This window comes from Sarcophilus harrisii, chromosome 2, assembly GCF_902635505.1.
Source record: "Sarcophilus harrisii chromosome 2, mSarHar1.11, whole genome shotgun sequence".
Lineage (NCBI taxonomy): Eukaryota > Metazoa > Chordata > Mammalia > Dasyuromorphia > Dasyuridae > Sarcophilus > Sarcophilus harrisii.
The window spans coordinates 503,286,530-503,306,563 of NC_045427.1; the positions used below are offsets into that span (position 1 = coordinate 503,286,530).

General features: G+C 33.5%; 1 protein-coding gene across 5 annotated transcripts in view; it reads right to left on the reverse strand.

The window, feature by feature from the left end:
- DMXL2 (Dmx like 2) overlaps positions 1 to 20,034 on the reverse strand; it is a 150,628-nt gene that overhangs the window by 63,785 nt on the left and 66,809 nt on the right. For all 5 annotated transcript variants that reach the window (XM_031955201.1, XM_031955199.1, XM_031955200.1 and 2 more), the window contains exons 9-16: positions 18,823 to 18,997; positions 16,373 to 16,609; positions 15,711 to 15,982; positions 12,357 to 13,038; positions 11,766 to 11,887; positions 10,419 to 10,508; positions 6,696 to 6,813; positions 4,277 to 4,396 (exon numbers count right to left, since the gene is read on the reverse strand). In XM_031955201.1, the coding sequence (XP_031811061.1) occupies positions 4,277 to 4,396; positions 6,696 to 6,813; positions 10,419 to 10,508; positions 11,766 to 11,887; positions 12,357 to 13,038; positions 15,711 to 15,982; positions 16,373 to 16,609; positions 18,823 to 18,997 (1,816 nt within the window). The remainder of the gene's footprint in view (positions 1 to 4,276; positions 4,397 to 6,695; positions 6,814 to 10,418; positions 10,509 to 11,765; positions 11,888 to 12,356; positions 13,039 to 15,710; positions 15,983 to 16,372; positions 16,610 to 18,822; positions 18,998 to 20,034) is intronic.

The window sequence follows — 20,034 nt, forward strand, 5'->3', positions numbered from 1 at the left end:
GGTGCTATCACAGGATCATAAATCATAAAGAAAAGAGCTAGAAGACTTAGAGACCCATGGAGGTTACATGACTTGCCCAAGATCAGATAGTTATATGGCAGAAGCAAGATTTAAATTCAGATTCCTGACTCCAAATCTAAAGATCTTTCCACTATACTGCACTGCCTCACTAATCATGACTCTTCATCTCCCTCCTCTCTGGGAAGTTAATAAAGCTTCAAAGCCCAAAATCAAATATGCTGAGAATTCGGGCAGAATTAGAAGATTTGTATCATTTCAAAAAGAAAAAAAATCAACTAGAAAGGTTTGGGCTATAAGGCAGGGGACACAGACAGAAGGTAGGGAGGAAGAAGAGTAGGCCTACCAAAGGCTACCCTTAAAAATATATAGATATAGATACAGATATAGATATAGATATAGATATAGATATAGATATAGATATAGATATAGATATAGATATAGATAGATATATAGCTTCTACAACATGAAACATCACTAATAGCCTTCATTGCATTCTCAACTTCTGATACGTGATTATGTTGTTCTTTAAAAAAATGGAGAAATGAAATAACATACAACCATAAACGTAATCAAACAAATTAAGTTCTCTGATTTAAAATTCTAAATTCTTAACTTTGATCAAATCTGGTCAAAATTGAATTATGAACATTAATGATGATAACTGACTACACAGCTTTTAATTCTGCACAGATACTTTACATACTTTCTACGTTGAGCAGATATCACCAAAATAACAAATTTGTTTTCACCTTAAACTTTTTCCTTGCTTCAATTTTATATTCACACTAAGACTAATGGCACACACCTGGCCACCCTTTCTGGCACTGATGGTATCTTCATTCCTACCATCAGTGCCCACTCCTTTCCACAGCCAGCCACACTGCTCTGACTGGTCATGATGGTACAATTAAATTATTTCTTGTTCCCCTTGTAACTTCCAGACTTTTCATCCATCATCCCATAACTTCACCAATTATCATGCTTATCACCCAAACAATATTCCTGTACCTGTTATCTACTGATCTCCAATCAGGATCCTTCCCTTTTTTCCCCAATGAGCTTGGTGCCTGGCTCAGTCTTTCCCCTTCAATTCCTAACTTTATCCTGATAGATTCCAACACCTTCAGTGCCTCCACTTCTTTTTCCATCTCACTATGTAAATCCTCTAGTCTGGCTTCCATCATCATCGTACACCTGAAACTACTTTCAGTTAAATTACCAGTGATCTTTTAATTGCTAAATATAGTGACCTTTCTACCATCCTCTCTCTAGACTCTCTATAGACTGACACACTGTCAATCATGCTGTTCTCCTTGATGTTCTCTCCTCTCTAGGTATTATTCCTGATGACCTTCATCCAGGTCATACTATTTCCCTCTTCTCTTCTATGCTCAAAGTCCCAAACTTTGCATTATAAAACACACAAGAATACTTGACATCTACCTACTAGCTCAGGATACTACTACTAGCTCACAGTTTCAAAATCAGGTTGTGCCACATGATGTTCTTCAATGTTTGAAATTTTCTTATTTACTTGTACTTTCAGGAATTCCTTTTGCAATGCTAAATTTTCAGTAATTGCTATGATAAAAAGCAAACACTAATCAAAAATTCGTGTAAAAGAGGAAATAACAGTGGAGATAGTAGTAGCCCATTCAACTCTAAGTTTTGAAGAGTTGTGTAATATCCAAAAGGTAGATATATTGTTGGGTTTTTTAAAGAATGACAATTTTTTTCTTTCAAATTATGATTTTTTTTTCAAACAGTTACCAAGATGTTAGGACACAAATGTGTTGAGGATTTGGAACCAACTGCTTAATAAACAGAACTGTTAGGTATCTCTTTTGGTCTAGGAGCACTATAAAGAAGTATTGAAACTCTAAGAGTTCAACGAATCAACATAGCTTGGGAACTCTGCGCTAAACTATTTCATTTAGTGATCTTATCGGTTCCTATGGATACAATTATCATCTCTAGGAAAACGATTCTTAGATTTATCCAACCCTCGCCTCTCTGTTGATATCTCCAAATGCCTATTAGACATCTCAAACTGGATGTTTTGCAGACATCTTAAACATTTACAAAAGTGAACTCAATATCTCTTGCCCAAACCCTCCCCTTCTTCACAACTTCTCCTTTGTTATCAAAACCACTATCATTCTCCCAGTCACCTTTGGTTTACAATCTAGGTGTTACCCCTGACTTCTCCTCTCACCCTCTCCACCTCCATCTCATCTGTTGCCAAGTCCTGTAAACTCTATCTGTGTAAGTTCTCTCCTCTGCCACCATTACTAGTCTAGTCCAGGTTCTCTCATCATCTTAGGCCTGAACAAATGAACTTGTCTTCTGACTATACTCTCTGGCTCAAGACTCATACCCCACTCTACTCAACAATCAAATTAAAAATATAATTATATCAGTGCCTTATTCAAAAAACTCCAGTCTCTCCCTATTACCCCCAAAATCAAATATAAAAGCCTTTGTCTTGGCTTTGAAAACTCTTCTTAACCTGTGGCTTGTTCCTACTCCTCCAGTACTTTGATACCTGACTTCCCTCCAGGGACACTGGCTTCTTTGCTATTCTTGGACAAGACAGTCTATGACCTGACTGAATTTTCACTGGCTGTTCCCATTTCCAGAATTCCCTCTTTCATTATCTATAATTTCTTGTTTTCCTAATTTCTTCAAGTCTCACCTAAGTGTCTGTCTTCTGAAACAAGTCTTCCTACTCCTCCTTAATGCTAATTTCTTCCCTTTGTGACAATTATATACAGGGATGTGTGTGTCTGTGTGTATACATATATAGACTATAAATATTTAATTTCATGTTTCTCCCATTAGATTGTTAGGTCTATGGAGGGAGGGACTATTTTTGCCTTGTCTTAAACCCAAAATTTAATATGGTACCTGGCCCATACATTATGCTTGATAAAATTGCCTGTGGACTTGATGTGATGATATATATTATTTCATAATAACCTGTAAAATATATATTGTTTCTTTCATTTAGTAGCTGAAGAAACAAGATGCAGAGTGATTAACTGACTCTCCCAATTTTTCAGGGCTAGTAAATATCAGACAAAGAATATGAAGCCCAGTCTTCCTGACTCCATATGGTCATGTCTCTACTATATGTAACTGCCCCTTTTTGAGTAATTAAAAAAAAAAGAATTCTGAATTGTTAATAGTTGAAATTAAGACTCAATTCCTAGATGAATCAATTAACCAACAAGCACATTACAACAATTAACAACAAGCACCTACTATGAACCAGGCACTGTGTTAGGTACTGAGGATACAAAGCCAAAAATGAAATGGTTGATTGAATTAATTAAGTTCAATGTGATAGCTACATGATTTATTTTTTGTAGTTTTGTTTTTTGCAAGGCCAATTGGAGTTAAGTGACTTGCCCAGGTTATGAAGCTAAGTATTTGAGGTCACAATGAACTTAGGTCCTCCTAACTCTAGAGCCAGTACTCTATCCACTGCATCAGCTAGCTAGCTGTCTCTATGTTAATTCTTAATTTGCCTCTCAAAGAAAGATCTATTCAAAAGAAAATATATTTGTCTTTTTCTATGATCTCCTCGTTATAGATTTCACCATCTTAAAATTAATATTATATAGACATTGACAGTGAATAAAAATTGTTAATGCTATAATCCTGATGTTCTGTAAATAATCATTGTTAATATTTGTAGAAATAACTATTTAAGTATAAGGTATACCAAACTTGTTTTAAAAGTTTAAACCCACAACTATTATTCATTTACTGATTGCACAGATGATGCATGAATAATCTCAAAAAGTATAGTATTATTTCTATTAAATTTCCATTAAAAATTTTATAAATATATGGAAAGGTTTTCTTTTAGCACAGATTAATTTCTTTGATCAATGAATTCAATCTCTTATTTTCATAATTAAAAGTTTGCTATAAACAATTTGACTCTACTCAGTTGTTCAATTTACAACTCTTAGAATCTTTAATGCATAAATTCTCAACACTTTTTCATGTTACAAATCCCTTTGGCACTCTGGAAAGACCTAAAAGCTCCTCAAAATGACATTTTTTAATGGATGAAATATACAGTATTACAAAGGACACCAGTTATAATAAAATGTAATTATCAGGATTTTTTTTTAAGTTCGTGGATGCCAGTTAAGGATTTCTGCATTAAAGAATTATCTGACAAAGTACAGTCATAACATAAATTCATTTCACAAGATGTACCTTTAGAATTATAATTACTCACCTAAACAAGCTTGTACAGATTTAAGATGAAGATGCCACATGTGAAGAATAGAATAATTATTACTGTCTTTTTCAATTACTACAAGAAAGAACTTTTCCGAAAAAGGTGGTGGACGATATCCTATCAGCAAAGTAAAAAGATGCTTCATTAGTATGATTTCAAAATTTAAAAAATAAATACCAGTGACATACCTAAGAGGACAATAAATGGATCTTTAAAAACGAACTGATGTAATCTCATGAAAGAATAATATTTGTTGATATAACTTTTTATTTCACTAAATCTCAAAAAATTAAAGTCTTTTTCAAAAAGAAAGATTATCTGAGCAGGATCAGGAGATCATTATTTACTTCAATAACAATATTATATGATGATCAATTGTGATGGACATGGCCCCCTTCAACAATGAGATGAACCAAATCAGTTCCAATCCAGCAGTAATGAACTGAACCAGCTACACCAAGCGCAAGAACTCTGGGAGATGACTATGAGATGACTACATAGAATTCCCAATCCCTCTATTTTTGTCCACCTGCATTTTTGATTTCCTTCACAGGCTAATTGTACACTATTTCAAAGTTTGATTCTTTTTGTACAGCAAAATAACTGTTTGGATATGTATACATATATTGTATTTAACTTATAAGTATAAGTTAAACATATTTAACATGTATTGGTCAACCTGCCATCTGGGGGAAGGGATGGGGGGAAGGAGGGGAAAAGTTGGAACAAAAGGTTTTGCAATTGTCAATGCTGAAAAAATACCCATGCATATATCTTGTAAATAAAAAGTTATAATATAATAAAATTTTAAAAAAAAGAATGATTATCAAATAGGAAGGTGGATAAAAAACATTGGTTCAAATCTTGGCCAAGTACATCTGACATGAGATAAAATATCATTCAAATTAATAAATCCATAAACATCTCTGAAGTACCTATTTATTATGTGCAAGGTACCACATTTGGCACAAAGGATACAAAGATGAAAAATGATATAGTCTCAAGAATACAATAGGTACAGAAATTAATATAATGAATAAAACAAGGAATGTGAAGGGAACAAATGAAACCTAGTCTAGAAAATCTGAAGAGGCATAAATCAAAGAAGTCTTTATGGAGGAGATGATATTGAAGATGAGCCTCCAAAAAAATCTTAATAAGAAATGACGGGAAGGGAGTGTGTCAATGACAAATTAAGGAATGTGCATGCTAAGCTGTGAGAATAAAGAGAATCAGGAGATAGCAAAATAAAATTGAGGAACAGCTAGAAATCAAGTCTGCCTATAATGGAAAAGTTTATAAAGAGGAATAATGTGAAATAAGCCTTAGGAAAAGTAGGACCATATATTTAGAGGAAAGGACCTTAGAGGCCCTGATGCCCAATCCTCTCAGGGAGGAAATGGAGGCAAAGGAAGGTAAAAGTGTCTGAGCCATGATTTGAAACCCATTTCCTTTCTGAGTCCAAAGTCTAGCTTTCTAATAACTACTCCATGTTATCTCCCATAAAAATGCAGCCTATAAAATCCTTAAACACCAGGTTGAATCCACATTTTATCTAAAATGCAATACCTTCCTTTATTAAAGTCTTTGGAGAGTGAAAAAAGTCAAACCTGCTATTAGGAAAGATTATTCTAGCAGACAGGTAAGGGAAGAATTAGAATGGAAAGAAGCTAGAGACAGCATAATAAATAGGCTTTTAGAATAGTTCAGTGAGTGAAATAAAGAAACAAATGTGAAAAAGATTTAAAATGTAAACTGAGAAGACCTCCACAAAATGAGGATAATACTTATATTAATTTGTTTCAGATAGACTTCTCAGTATTGTGTAAATCTTAAAGTACTATACAAATGAAAGGAATTGTCATCTGGGACAAAGACAATAGCATTTTTATCTTTGTATACAAATACCTCATACATACATACATACATACACAGACACTAAATAAATGCTGCTATATTAAACTGAATATACCCAAAGTAAAAACCTAAAAACTTAGGAGGGAGACAAGATCTGGGAACTTTTGTCTCTGTAAATAATAGTCTCTCCACACCTCCATGCTTTGTTTTATTTTATTTTGTAAAATTTATTTGCTATTTTATTTCAAAAAAGTTTATTTTTAATTTTATTTTATTTTTACTTAAAAAAATATTATTTTCCTTGATAGAGGGGCAATACTGGTACAAATCTAATTATTGGTCAAGATTAAGGTCATCTTAACCAAATTATTTAGCACATGTGTCATAAATTACTGGAGATTTCAAGTCTTTTATGAAGGCCATACCTATAGTGAACTTCTTTTTCAAAATGAAATTTATTCACATTTATCTAGCTCACACTTTAAACTTCTCCCTCTCATACTTTACACCTCTTACATCTCATACTGCACAAAAAATAAATAAATGTATTTGAAGGTACCTTGAGATGGTTGGAAAAATATCTCTGTTTCCTTCTGCTCTGTTTCCATCTTAAGTGGTTTATATCCTATAATGAAATCTTCTTGAAAAACATGAAGTAACTGTGTATTTGAGCCACACTATGAGTACCAAAAAGAAAGGAAAAGTTAGTATTTTTGTACTTTATACCTATCTTTCCTCCTCTGCAAAAACACTCACACACACACGAGACATAGGCTTTCTACTAACTAGGGATAAATTAAGACTTTAGATATCAAATCATCTCTTACTTTGAAAGGAAAATTCTATATATATTGAAATGTTTGACAAATTTCTCCATCAGGAGGGAAAAAAAGCTATATCTCAAAATGGCAGGCTAAATGAAACCTAAGAGTTTAAAGATTTCTAAGACAGAGAGACAGGGCAGCACATCATTTCCTTTAGAAGTAAAGACCTATTTCTGATATCTCTCAATTACTGACCATATTGTAAGTAGTCCTTGGCAATTCAAGAATCATTAATGAGGGTCTATAGTGATCCTGAGAGATCTAAACACATTCTGTTGCACTGTCCACTTTGCTAATTAAATACAGTGCTTTTGTCCAGGGACAGTTAATAAATAGTTCAATACTAGATTTCAATTTTTTTCATGAAGGGGTGAATGTTTGCCTCCTAACTTGCTGATTTGTTAAACATAAAACTAAAAGGATAAAGAACTTTGTTTTCTAGAGTCTCTCAAAGGATTTAGGAAATTTTGAACCCCTTTAGTTCTATTAAAAAGATACTGAGGCCAAAGCCAGCCCAACTTGTGACTAGACTAAAGGGAAAGCAGTTCTATGTACCTGTTTCTGTACTTCCACTCAGCTGAGAACAGATAATGAAATAAGAGCTTTTTTGACCTTTTTGATTATTAGTAATTTGAGACTCATTGCCTCCAGTCCCATTTAGTTCCAGGTCATGAGTTCTGTTGACACAGTTTCCTTCATGTTATTAGGGGGGAAATGGCTATATATGTCTAAGGTACCTTAGTCAAATGATGAGGCACAGCAGTGCTTGGCTGAAGGGTAAGTAAAAGAACCAAGATCCTAATGGTTTTGTTTTTTGTTTGAGGGAGGGGAATTTTTTTTTGGTTTTGCACAAAATGTTCTCCACTCCTTTGCCAAATAAGTATTTCCAATTTGGGAAATCATTGCATCGGTCTTGACTTTCAGATTCTAGTTCTGCCATTTACTACTAACTCTGTTTTCTTGGACAAATCACAATCTCTTGATTGCAGTTTTCTTATTTGTAAAATGAAGGAGTTAAGTCAGGTCCCTTTCCAGCACTTACTTTCTAGACAATGTTAAATATGGCATCTAGGATCTCCAGTCATCTCCATATTTCTCACTTGGAATACAAAACATTTCTTGTGACTCAAACGAGAATCCTATTTGTTACTTCTTGAGCTAGGTTTAGAAGGGTCTTTGGGTTTAGTCTTTCAAGGGTAGAAAGAAGGCCTACATAGCTCTCCACCACTGACTGCTACACAAGCACAATCAGTTCCCTTTGGTTGCTTCATTGCAGAGAACCTGATGGGATTTCTAGTCACAAACCTAATTACCTGATGACTAAGTCTTAAACTATAGGCCTAAAAGCTTTAGAAGTCTTATAATACCTCATGCTCTGCTCTCAGGTTGGCTAAGAAAAGTAAAGGATGCTTGGCCTGGCCACAATTTATATAGCACACCAAAGATCAGTTTACCAGGGGAACAGTGAACTTCATTTGGTGGTGGATCTTTTAAGAATGAGGAGACAAAAGGCATCTTGTGAAGTAAAAGAACCAATGGCTATCAAGGATCATCTATAAAACGTGTCAAGGAAGAAAATGGCAATCCACTCCATATTAAGTACAAATCTGAAAAACTCTTTTGTGTTCTAGGTTCTCTGATTTTGAGTTGTTCCTCCCAAAATAATGGATTGCTATTCTCCAATGGAAAGATGTAGGAATATATCCTGGGGCATCTGAGATAATGGATTAAGTTAACCAAGAATGCTGAAATATCTCTAAATCTTGAAAGTTTGCATAAGGTAAAGAAGAATAAAGGTGCTCTTTCAGCGCCAAGTATATCAATATTTCCCTAACTTAGTCAAATTTCCCCCAAATTCAGAGAATGTGCAAATGAGGCCTTGGATTTTAGCAGGGCTATATCTAAGATGGAAAGATCTATCTTCATAAGGTTACTCTTCCCTAGGACATTTGGTGGAGGACATCTTTATGGACTTTAACCTGACATTCAAACTCTGTTTACAAGTATAGGATCCCCTGAGCTAAGCCTACAGTTATAGGAGACAAATGAGACATTTATCCCCTGACAATATGCATAGGAATTTTTTACTTTGTTACTTTATTTAAAAAAAAAAATGTGTGAGATATTATTTCTAACCATTGAACTCACCCCAACCCTTTTTGAGAGGACAGCGAGATTGTTGGTGACAAAAAGGAGGGGTTACTAGCTGGCAAAAGTTGGAAAACAAGAAAGTCATCTCTCTTTTCATCCTTTACTTCACCTGAATTCCAATATAGACAAGAAGAGTTCTTTAAGAGCAGAATAAAAAGAATTCTCAGGGCAGCAAGGTGACGCAATGGATAGAGCACCAGCCCTTTAGTGAGGAGGATCTGAGTTCAAATCTGACCTCAGACACTTAACCCTTCCTAACTGTGTGACCCTGGGTAAGTCACTTAACCCCAATTGCCTCAGGGGGGAAAAAAGGAATTCTCTTGTAATCGTCATTGACACTACCCTGATATTACAGACCGATAACTAGAGAAGTTGGGAAAACTTAAATCCAGTCCCAGAAACTGGGAAAATCATGTAAGCTCTAATTGCCTCAGTTTCCTTATCTATAAAATGGAGGTAACAATCATATCAATCTTGCAGGGTTATTGTGAAGATTAAATGAAATAATATTTGTCAAGTAGAGTGCCTATCACATAGTAAATCCTATATAAATGGTAGCTATTATTATTTTTCTTTTTACCTCCTAGGATAGCTTTGAGGATCAAATGAAAAAAAAAAGTCTAAAATATTTAGCATAAAAGATGGCTATATAAATATTAATTATTATTATTATATTAAGATAGGTAGATCATATGATAAAAGATAAATAAAATGAGGCCAAAAACTTTTTAAGATAGTACAGTCAAGAATGTTTAAGCTAATTTAGTAGATAACAGTGATGATTCTTCCTTTAGAAAATCATTCTCACATATTTGCAAAAAAAAAAGGGAGGGGGGGTAGAAGAAGGTACAAGGTACAATTAAATTTTCCAGTTCCTCCTGTGGAGGAATTCCTGTGGAGTTCTGTCTGACTCTACATTTTGTAAAGGAAATCCTTGTAGAAATAATAAAGGCCAATAGAAACACTATAAAGGTAAAGGTTCTTCCCACTAAGTTGAAAATGCTCCTTAAATTAGTTTCCTTTCCATAAGAAAGACTATGCAATTTGAGCCTAAATGCAGCTAAATGCAAAAGGACAAGGATCATAGCTACTCTACTCCCAGAAGCCAATCTCCTCGACAATAAGCAATGGTCTCACAGTACCAGCCCAATTCCTTAATCACTCATGGATTCATAGACTATGGTGTTTACTAGACTTTGACAGGACATGGGATAAAAGAAGATTGCTGTGCAGGTAAAAATTCAATAATAGTTACAGAAATCATTTTAAAGTATATTTAGACCATCATTTCATTAGCATTTATTTACTTGGTTAGTTATTGCATCAAGCTCAATAATGCATCCAGGTCGAGCAGTAGACTGCTGGCTCACAATGTTAAACACTTCTCCAATAAGTTTCTGAAATGAGATGAAATTGATTAAAAGTTCATTGTTATTGTTGTTGTTATTGATAGTGATAATCCAATTATCTTACACATAATAAGCATTTACTATCTATTTACTGAATAATAATGATTGTGCAAGAAAGTCACTACCCCTTAGTAATAGTAATACAATTTATAACATTCTCATTAATAGAACCAAAAAATATTTGACTTTTCCATAATAATCCTTTAATAAATCAGCAATAAGCATTATATTTTACTGTTTTGACATATAAAGCAAGAGGTATCTTCTTGGTCCCCATATTAACTTTTGTGTCACTCCTATCAGTCAACAAGCATTTATTAAGTGCTTATTATGTACCAAGCACTGTATTCCCCTCTGTACTTGGTACAGCAGACAAAGAACAAAATAGGCAGAAAATAAATGTTTGTTGAAATGAACTGAACTATATATGAATGAGTAGAACTACTAATAAAGTGTAGCTTTCCTAGTTTCAAATCCAAAAGCTATGCAAAAAGGTTTGTTTATAAAAAGAGATGGAGAGGATGCTACAAGGAATGAACAAAGGCAGATTTTGGTGATAACACAGAAGCAATGGCTCATCATGTAAGCTCCAAGAATCTGATTTGGAACCTTGAGATCTGGGTTCAAATAACACTTTCAAGATACTTGTTTTATAACCCTGGGAATATTACTTTACCAGGACCAGAGACTTAAATTTCCTTATCTACAAAATAGGAATAACAATACCTATCTCACAGGATTGTTTCTAAAATATGAAGAACTAACAAAAAAAAGCATGATTACAGTTTGGTGAATATTTAGCAAAATAAAAAAGCTTAAAAATGATGAGAGTAATATCTGAGACATAAATCATAGTACTCTGGAGAAAGAACCAATTTCCTCTGTCCTCCTGCATTTAAAATATCTATAATATTTATTTAAGTCTACATCTACTTTGTATAAGCATCTTGAAAGAAGGAACTGTGACATTTTGTCTCGCCTTTCCTTCATCAAGTAGCACAGTACACTGTAGATGAAATGAATGTTGAATAAATGTTATGTTTGAATATTATTTCTTTAAATGTCCCTTGTTGCCTTTGATGGACATCGAAATAATGAATTTTGACACATGTTTAGAAAGAACAAAGCAAGTGAAAGATAGTCATTCAAATACAGAGTAAACGAAGGAAGAATTTTAGAACATATGAATATGAAATCTACATACCCACTATCCAGCCCCTCTCCACCAAAATAATGAAAACTTACTGAGGATTCTGGATCTGAAAGTTCATCAAGCAACTTTCTGGCATCTACAACAGCTTGATATAATCTCAATTTTTTGCCATCAGAAGCCACAAAGCAAGCACTAGCAGAATTGCAGTATGTACCTGAAAAGAAGGATTTGGAGGGCAGGGTCTTTAGACATTTACATGATCAAATAGTTTCTTTTTTAATTCTTAGGATAAATATTACTGTATAACTCTTTTCAAATAATTATATCACACTTTAGATTAATATTAGACAAACATAAGCAATTCTAAAACAATTAAAAATAACATGACAACATAAAGTGGTTCATGAGAAACATACATTTTAAAAAACTAAATGAAATAATGAATAGTCAAAAATATATACATTTTTAAAGTTTTCCTACCACCTAAAATCTGTGTAATTGGTATAGCATCCTTTTCATACTAAGCAACAAATAAAAATCATTTTCTTAACTATTAAAAGAGCTTTTATTCAAAGTATTAAGTACAATTTTAAGTGTCATAGAAATTCCTATTTAAAAATAGACTTGTAACTCTTCTGAGTTATAATCATCTTAAAACACAAATATTTTAAAATAGCACTCACCTAGACAGTAGCTGGGAATAAGAGTTGGAAGCCAAGCTACATTGGAAAAGGCAGAAGTGTGGAGAGAGTTGATTCGTGCCAATTCAGAAACTCCCCCTGTATATGACAAAGGTCCTATTGGGTCTACACGCCACAAAATTAGCTCACTGTAGATCGCATTTGGATCATGAAATGTACGAGTAGCTGCATTTCTAAGGGGTTCTTTAGATGAACCTTTAATATGCTTTACAGAATCCATGACTCTACTTAGTTTTGTATCTGATTCCCAAAGACAATCTGATTCAGGTGTCAGTACAGCATTATGATGAGATGATGTTAATAATAATGGCAAAACTGAATGACAAGCCAGATCATTGAGGTGAAAACGGTGACCACAGTATCTGAACTTGTGAGATACAGTTAGCACAGTAGTAAAGGCAGATTTATCAGCAAAAGTAACTGCCCATTGATTTAAAGATCCATCAACATGTTTGGAGACCATCATTACTACAGGAACTGCAATGTTCACATTCATGCTCTCATGTCTGGAGCTTGGTTGGGATTCAAGAACATCATCAGTACTTTTCTCCTGATGCCACAGGATATTAGTCACATCTTTAGCAGCATACATCATAATATTTTTGCTGAGAGAACTGGCATCCCCAGAGGGAAATGCAACAGGGATCCGAGAAGAAAATGAAACCTAAAAAACACAATTATAACCAAGCTATAAAATGCTTTCTTTAAAAAAATAATTACAAAGCCATTATAAACCAATAGATCATGTGAGGCAATAGTCAATAAAGAGCCAACAATGAAACCTATAATTTCAGGTAACTATATTTAAATGCAGAAAATAATGGTAAAAGGGTGAACTAGAGTACCTGATGAAATAAATCATAAGGAAGAACAATATCAAAACGGAGAACCAGAAATAAAAAAACAGAGATTCAAATTCTTTTTTAAAAAATGTACTAAGTATGACAAATAAGGTAAACAAATATTCTAAGAGAAATACTTATTAGGTCCTGGAAATATTTACCTCATTCCAAAGAAATAGAACAGAATTATTTCATGAGGAGAAGAATTCAGCACAAAGTAGCACTGAAGGTACACACCATATTCAGGTTGGACAGGAGAATGATTATTGGATGGATGGCAATAATCTGAACAATTCAACTCTTTATTTTGACACTGCTTTCTATTTTAAAGAGGATGATCTTTTGACTGTGAAGAACAGAATAAAAAATGGTGATAGCAGAAGTAGAAACCCAAGATAACTAAGGAGACAGAAAATAAATAACTGTCCTCAATAAGTTCAAGTCACCAAGTCCAGATGAATTACATCTTAGAGCACTATGGCAGATGTGATTGTTAAATCACTGGCACCAAACTTTTAAAAGATTTTTAAGAACGGCAAAAGTATGAAGAATAGAGAGGGAAAATGCTCTAATATTAACAAATGGGAAGTGTCACTGAGACATGTCCAGTTCAATTTCTGGCACAAAGTGGGCACTTTGTAAATACTTCCATTAGAAGCAAAATTCCAAAATACATTTTTAAAGGGATAGTTTGTGAACTCTTAAAAAGGTAAGTGATAAAGACCACTAAAATCCAACATGACTTAAGCCAAAAGAATCATGCCAGACTAACCTCATTCCCTTTTTAGGTAGAGTAACTAAAGTAATAGATCTTAGTAGCACTAGAGGTACAGTCTGATTAGATCTAGGCCAAGAAGCTAACAAAGTGCTTCCTGATGACTTGTAGACAAGATGAAAGTATATGGGCTGGATGATAGTACCATTATGTAGAATCAGAATTGGCTGAAAACTTAAGACTCAAAAGAATAACTATTAAAGTGATGACATCAACTTGAAGGGAGAATTCTAGCACAGTACTCTAGGAAATGATTCTTGGTTCTGGGTTGTTCAAAAATTCTATACATGATCCCAATGAAGATGTAAATAGCATGTTGGTCATAAGTGTGCATTAGAAGACAACTTAACACACTAGATGAGAAAGAAAAGCTAAAGATTCTGGCAAGATAGAACAAAGAGATGAGGGGAAGAGGGAAGAATAAGACAAAATTGAATAAACAGGCATAAATGTTTCTACATGTGAGTTTAAAAAACTAACTCCACAAGATCTGCAGATAGAATGTGACAGTCAACATTTCCTATGAAAAAGACCTGAAGGTTTTAGCAAACTATTCAATTAATCCCTGTCAACAGTGAAAATAAAAATTCATAAATTTAATACCATCTCAAGTATGATCTGAAGAGAGTTACAGTGTCCAGAACAAAAGATTTAATGGTTCCACCATACATTCTCCTACTTAAGACTACATGTGGAATACTGTGTTCTTGACTGGGTAGATTTTATATAAGATATAAACAAGTTGCTACACATCCAGAAGAAGGCACATCCCAAAAGAAAGGGAAAATATGCTAACAAAAGATCCATCAAAGAAAATGGACATGTTCTGCCTTAAGATTTAAAAAAGACATGAAAGAAAAATTTAAGTACTTGGAGGAATTAAACTGCTTCTGCTTGCCACCAAAAGCAATGTAAAGAAGCTTCTAAAAAGCAAAAATTAAAGTTAATGGAAAAATAGACTGTCTAAAAGTGAAGGGGAATGTTTTCAGAATTGGTGGGTTCTCCTTCTGTAATAGTTGCAAGTTGAAGCAGAAAAACTTTTGTTGGAAATATAGCAGAGCCTTGGTGTTTCCTAGGTGGACTATATATAGTCTCTGAGGTTCCTAACAAAGTTGAAATTGTGTGCCAAGACAATAAAAATATTTTACTATTTTCATGAGTTCCAAAATTGGTCTTTCACAATATTCCTTTGACAAAAATTGTCAGTTACTCAGAAATTATCAGCATCTCCATTTACAGCTCAGCAAGCAAAGCATGAAGTTTACTCCTTCCAAAAACAAATTAATCCAGTCAAAAACTAGTTGTAATCTTGTTAGGGGAAGAAGGAAAATATCTGCTTAAGCTAGTGTCAGATATACAGTTTTCTGGCTTCTCAAGAATGAGGCTTTTAGAATGGTTTATTTTATTTGAAGAGTTGAAAATTACCAGCTAATCGGATATGCAATTTCAAAATTATTTACACAAAAGTATTCCAAAGTAAAAACAAAAAGAAGAAAAAATGGTTGGGGCTTATCTAGTTTTATTTTATGTGAGCCAATGTATACCTTTAGGTAGTTAGGAAAATCAAGACAATAATATGTTCTTGTTTATGGAGTTTGGACAGCAAGTAAATGGCTACAAATGAAATATTTTGTTAATTCTGAACAACAGTTTATACAAATTTTAGGGGTTTATTATTTTTAAAAGAAATACAATATTTGCTTCTTTGGAAAAATATACCTGAACTTGTCTAAATATTCCTGGGTTGTATTCATCCAAATACTTTACATGCCACACCAAAAAAGTACCATCAATGGGGTGGATTGTAAAAAGCATATCTGGATTCCTGTTCCATTCAGTAAGCAGCGTTTCAATTTTCCGATCTAATAAGACTGTAGGAAGTGGCATAGGCATACTGGCTCGCGTGTGACTTCTAGGACTCCCCTCTCGTTCTCCATCTTCATGTTCTGATGATCCTGTTCCTGTTTCAGATTCTCTATCCAAGGATAATTCTGAACACAAAGAAATAAAAAAGTACACAACATAACTCTGATATCAACCAAAGAGGAAATATTATACTATAAAAAAGATCACTATCTCAAATATTCTTCATCTTGGTTATAATTTGGAAATAAGGAAATAGCAATACCATTCTATATACACTTTTAGCATGATAAATGGGCTATTTCCACTAACACTAATTATTTCACTTAAGATACCACCAATAGTAATCATTTCACAAGACAATACATGACTTCCAAAATTACTAAAATAATTTTAAAAGAATTAAAATTCACTGTTAGTTCCAAGTACACATTTTTTGTTCATTTAGCATTTTCATGCAATATAAACTACTAGCAATCTTAATACTACCAAAAAAAATTAGAACAAAGGATACCAACCATGATCTAGCTTCATATGTAAGCCCCTCTCTCTCTCTTCTTGCAGTTCCTCCTCATCTCTATCTCCATAATCATTTTCATGTTCTACTTGCAGATCAGAAAGCCTTCTTAACTGCTGCATAAATATTTCAGTAGAGGATGTAAAATGGAACTCTTTGTTGTTTAGCCAATGAACCACAAACCCCCCATTTCCTTCATCAAAGTTAAATGCTGTTCCAGCTAGAACTGATGGAATATCTGTGAAAATAAATGTGAGATTTAAATATACATTTCATTTTTTAAAAACTATGAATGTCCCATATCTAAATGAGAAAGAACTGTGAATTATAAAGATAAGTTGAGTAAATAATTACTGTAAGTTGGTTGTTGTTTAAACTAGTGATATAGGGCTTCATTTAATATAATGGTAAGCATAATTTTGAAAATTAATCATCTAAGTCACACATTAAATAGTAAATTTCAAAGAAAATATAAATTTTCCAACAAAAAGCAAATTTTCTCCTTTGAGTTAATTGTAATGGATTATCTGAAAAGGTTCACACTGTGTGTGTGTGTGTGTGTGTGTGTGTGTGTGTGCATTTTAAAATTAATTTAGTTAAAATCTCAAATTGCACACTAAATATTAATTTTTTTAAGTCACCAATCTCACCAGCAAGACGTTTCTAGGTTTTAGAAGTGCATAAAAGACAGGCAGAGCATCATTTTACCAAATACCAATAAAATATCCAGTTACATGAAGCAAATATACATCCAAGTTCTGACTCATAGGTCATGTTAACACTGCTAAGACAAGAAAAATAAAACAATATTTGGTAAAACACCAACAACTGGGCCTTCACAGATAAAGTTTTCAGAAGATTCAGAACAACATGAGCCTCATTTTCCAGGCTTCCTTTTCAAAGAGGACCATGACATCAGGGTCAGTGATGCTATGACATGCAAAGCTAGGCACAATACAAGTACTATTCATAATGAAAACATCCTCACAATGACCATCTTCATAAATCCCTTCTGAAAAGTTAGATGCACTATAATAAAACCAAATCCATTTTCAAGCCACTCTCTACTGAGTACTTCAGTTTAGTAAAAATGGGCAGGATATTTTAGGGTGATAACCACAAAGTATGTGGAGCAGGGAGAGAAGGGGAAAGGGCTCCAGACTCATGAGGCAGCAAATGGCTCAATGAAGCATGATGGACTTGGGTGGAAAAAACCTCAGGACTTAATAGGAAGTCATTTAGCTGCTATCAGCTTCAGTTTCCTTGTCCGTAAAATGGAGATGGTAATTAAACCTTTCTAACAGGGTTGTTATATCAATCAAAATGAGACAATACACAAAAATAGTTTTGAAGCTGTATAAATATTAGTTATTACCTCTCTACTACACCAAACTAACATATGTATGTTTACATATGTATGTATGCAACGTTAAATATTCTTAATAAATGCTGACATTACTTCCAAAACATTATGTTGCTGATTCTGGGTAAGGGACTTACTGAATTATAGATAGATGGACAAATTGAAAGGGACTGTTAATGAATCTTGGAATACTGTTGGGTACAAAATCCCAGCAACTGTAATGAAGGTTCCTGGGCCACAAATCTGTCAGAAGGGCTGGCAACACTCCTAAAGCTTTAGAAGCCTTTCTTTAAGAAAACCCTTTCTTTGTCAAACTACCCTTCCATTCAGTGAGGAAATAAGATTAAAAATCTTGCCTTTCTAATAGCATTGACTTCCCCACAATTTCTCAAGACTTTCATCTAACACCCAAGAAAGTTTCTCTATCACTACAATTAGGCCTGAAATTGGAATCTCCATCAAAGTCACCATGATGATTTAGACTGCTCCTCCTCCTAAAAAAAGACATATATCAGAGTAGGAAGAAGTCTGCTTTACCCAAATTTCTTCAATAAAGTGAAATATTTAAAAATATTTTTAAAAACTAAAAAACCAGGAGGAGGGAGAGTGAATTCTTAGAGGAATAGAAGAGAAATAAAGAGTTAATAACCAAATAAAATAAAATTTAAATATAGGTTTAATATAGGTTCTAAGGAAAAAGCAATACTACCACTCTCATCACTATGATACTAGATGAAAAATTTTAACAATAAAGGAAGCAAGAAAAATGAAAAGCAATAAAGCTATTAAAAGAAGAAGTTTTATCAGTCAACAAGTGTGCCATGTGGAAAGCTAAAGCTCTGAAAACCACAGCATCCTGAGGATTTACTTCAGCTTCCCAAAAGACTATACCATCCTAATTTAAGAAATAAAACCCTAAGATAATATGCACCAATCTTAAATTAGAAGTACTTCAACTTCAAGTTGTCTTTAAGAGGCAACACAAAAACCAGAAGCAGAAATGTGAAATGTGCCATATCCTACATAGTACTATTTTAAAAGAAAGCTATTATGCCAATGTATATAAAAGATATGATGTCACTTTTTACCTGTGATAGGGTTGATACTTGCTGCAATATGAAAGTGACACAGTGCATTAGCATGATGAGAAATGTGTCTTTGAACTTCATGGGTTCCCATCTGGTCAGGCATTAATTCAGTGTGAGTCACAAGAACAGAAGATCTTCTCTGACCTTTCCTTAAATTTTTCAAATGATGAATGGTCTGAAATAGTTTCAAAAAAAAATTACTGTTAGGTAATCCAGAAAAGTCAGATACATACATTTTTTAGCTTTCCCTTTAATTTATTTTTGCAATTTTCAGTTTTTCTAATCAAAACTTGGAACCGCCACCAGAGCTCTGACAGTTAAAATTCTCTGTAAGTTCAGAACAACAAAGGCTTTATTTTCCAGGCTTCTAACAAAGTCTCCACAATGCTAAGTACAAGGTTAATGCTAAATGAATTTTTCACAAATCTCTTTTGTATAAAAATTAAGAGCACCATAATATCTATAGTATGTGAGCTCTGTGAGATCATCAAGTTAATAAGGAAATGTTCTTCTGAATCTCACTATAAGGAAAAACGGGCTTTCTTCATGTCAGTGATCTCGGATAATTCTTGGCAGTCATCCACATAGGCAAAGATTATCTGCAATGTGGACAATTGAGCAGATATTCAGCTTTATTGGGCAACAAAGTTACCAAATTTATTCGAGTAGAGAAGGAGCTTAAGACTTCATTGAGTTCAGTCATACAGAATTATGCTCAACAACATCCCTGAGAACATTAGTGACATAAAAAAAAATAACAATTCTAAATATAACTCTAGAGTAGAACTTATTACCTAATCAGAATGCCTTGCATTTGGTAAGCAAATAATTAGTAAATGTTTACTGCATTTAACTGAATAATGAATATAACATGAAATATGTACCTACTGAACAGGATAGAAAAAAAAGTCAACTATCAAAAGAAACATTTACTGAATGAAAAAATTAGTCAACTATCAAAAGAAACATTTACTGAATGAATGAATAAAAAAAGAATTAATAAGCATTTGCTATTATGTTAACCACACTGGGTATCCAAACCAGAAGTAAGACAGTCCCTGTTCTCTAGAAGCTCACATTCTAACAAGATAAGACAACACGTAGAAGAATGGTACTCAAGGAGGAATATTTTAGAGAGAAAAATCAGTCAATCAAGAAATACTTAATAAGGTTCCTACCATATGCCACATCCTGTGCCCAGCTTTGTAGATA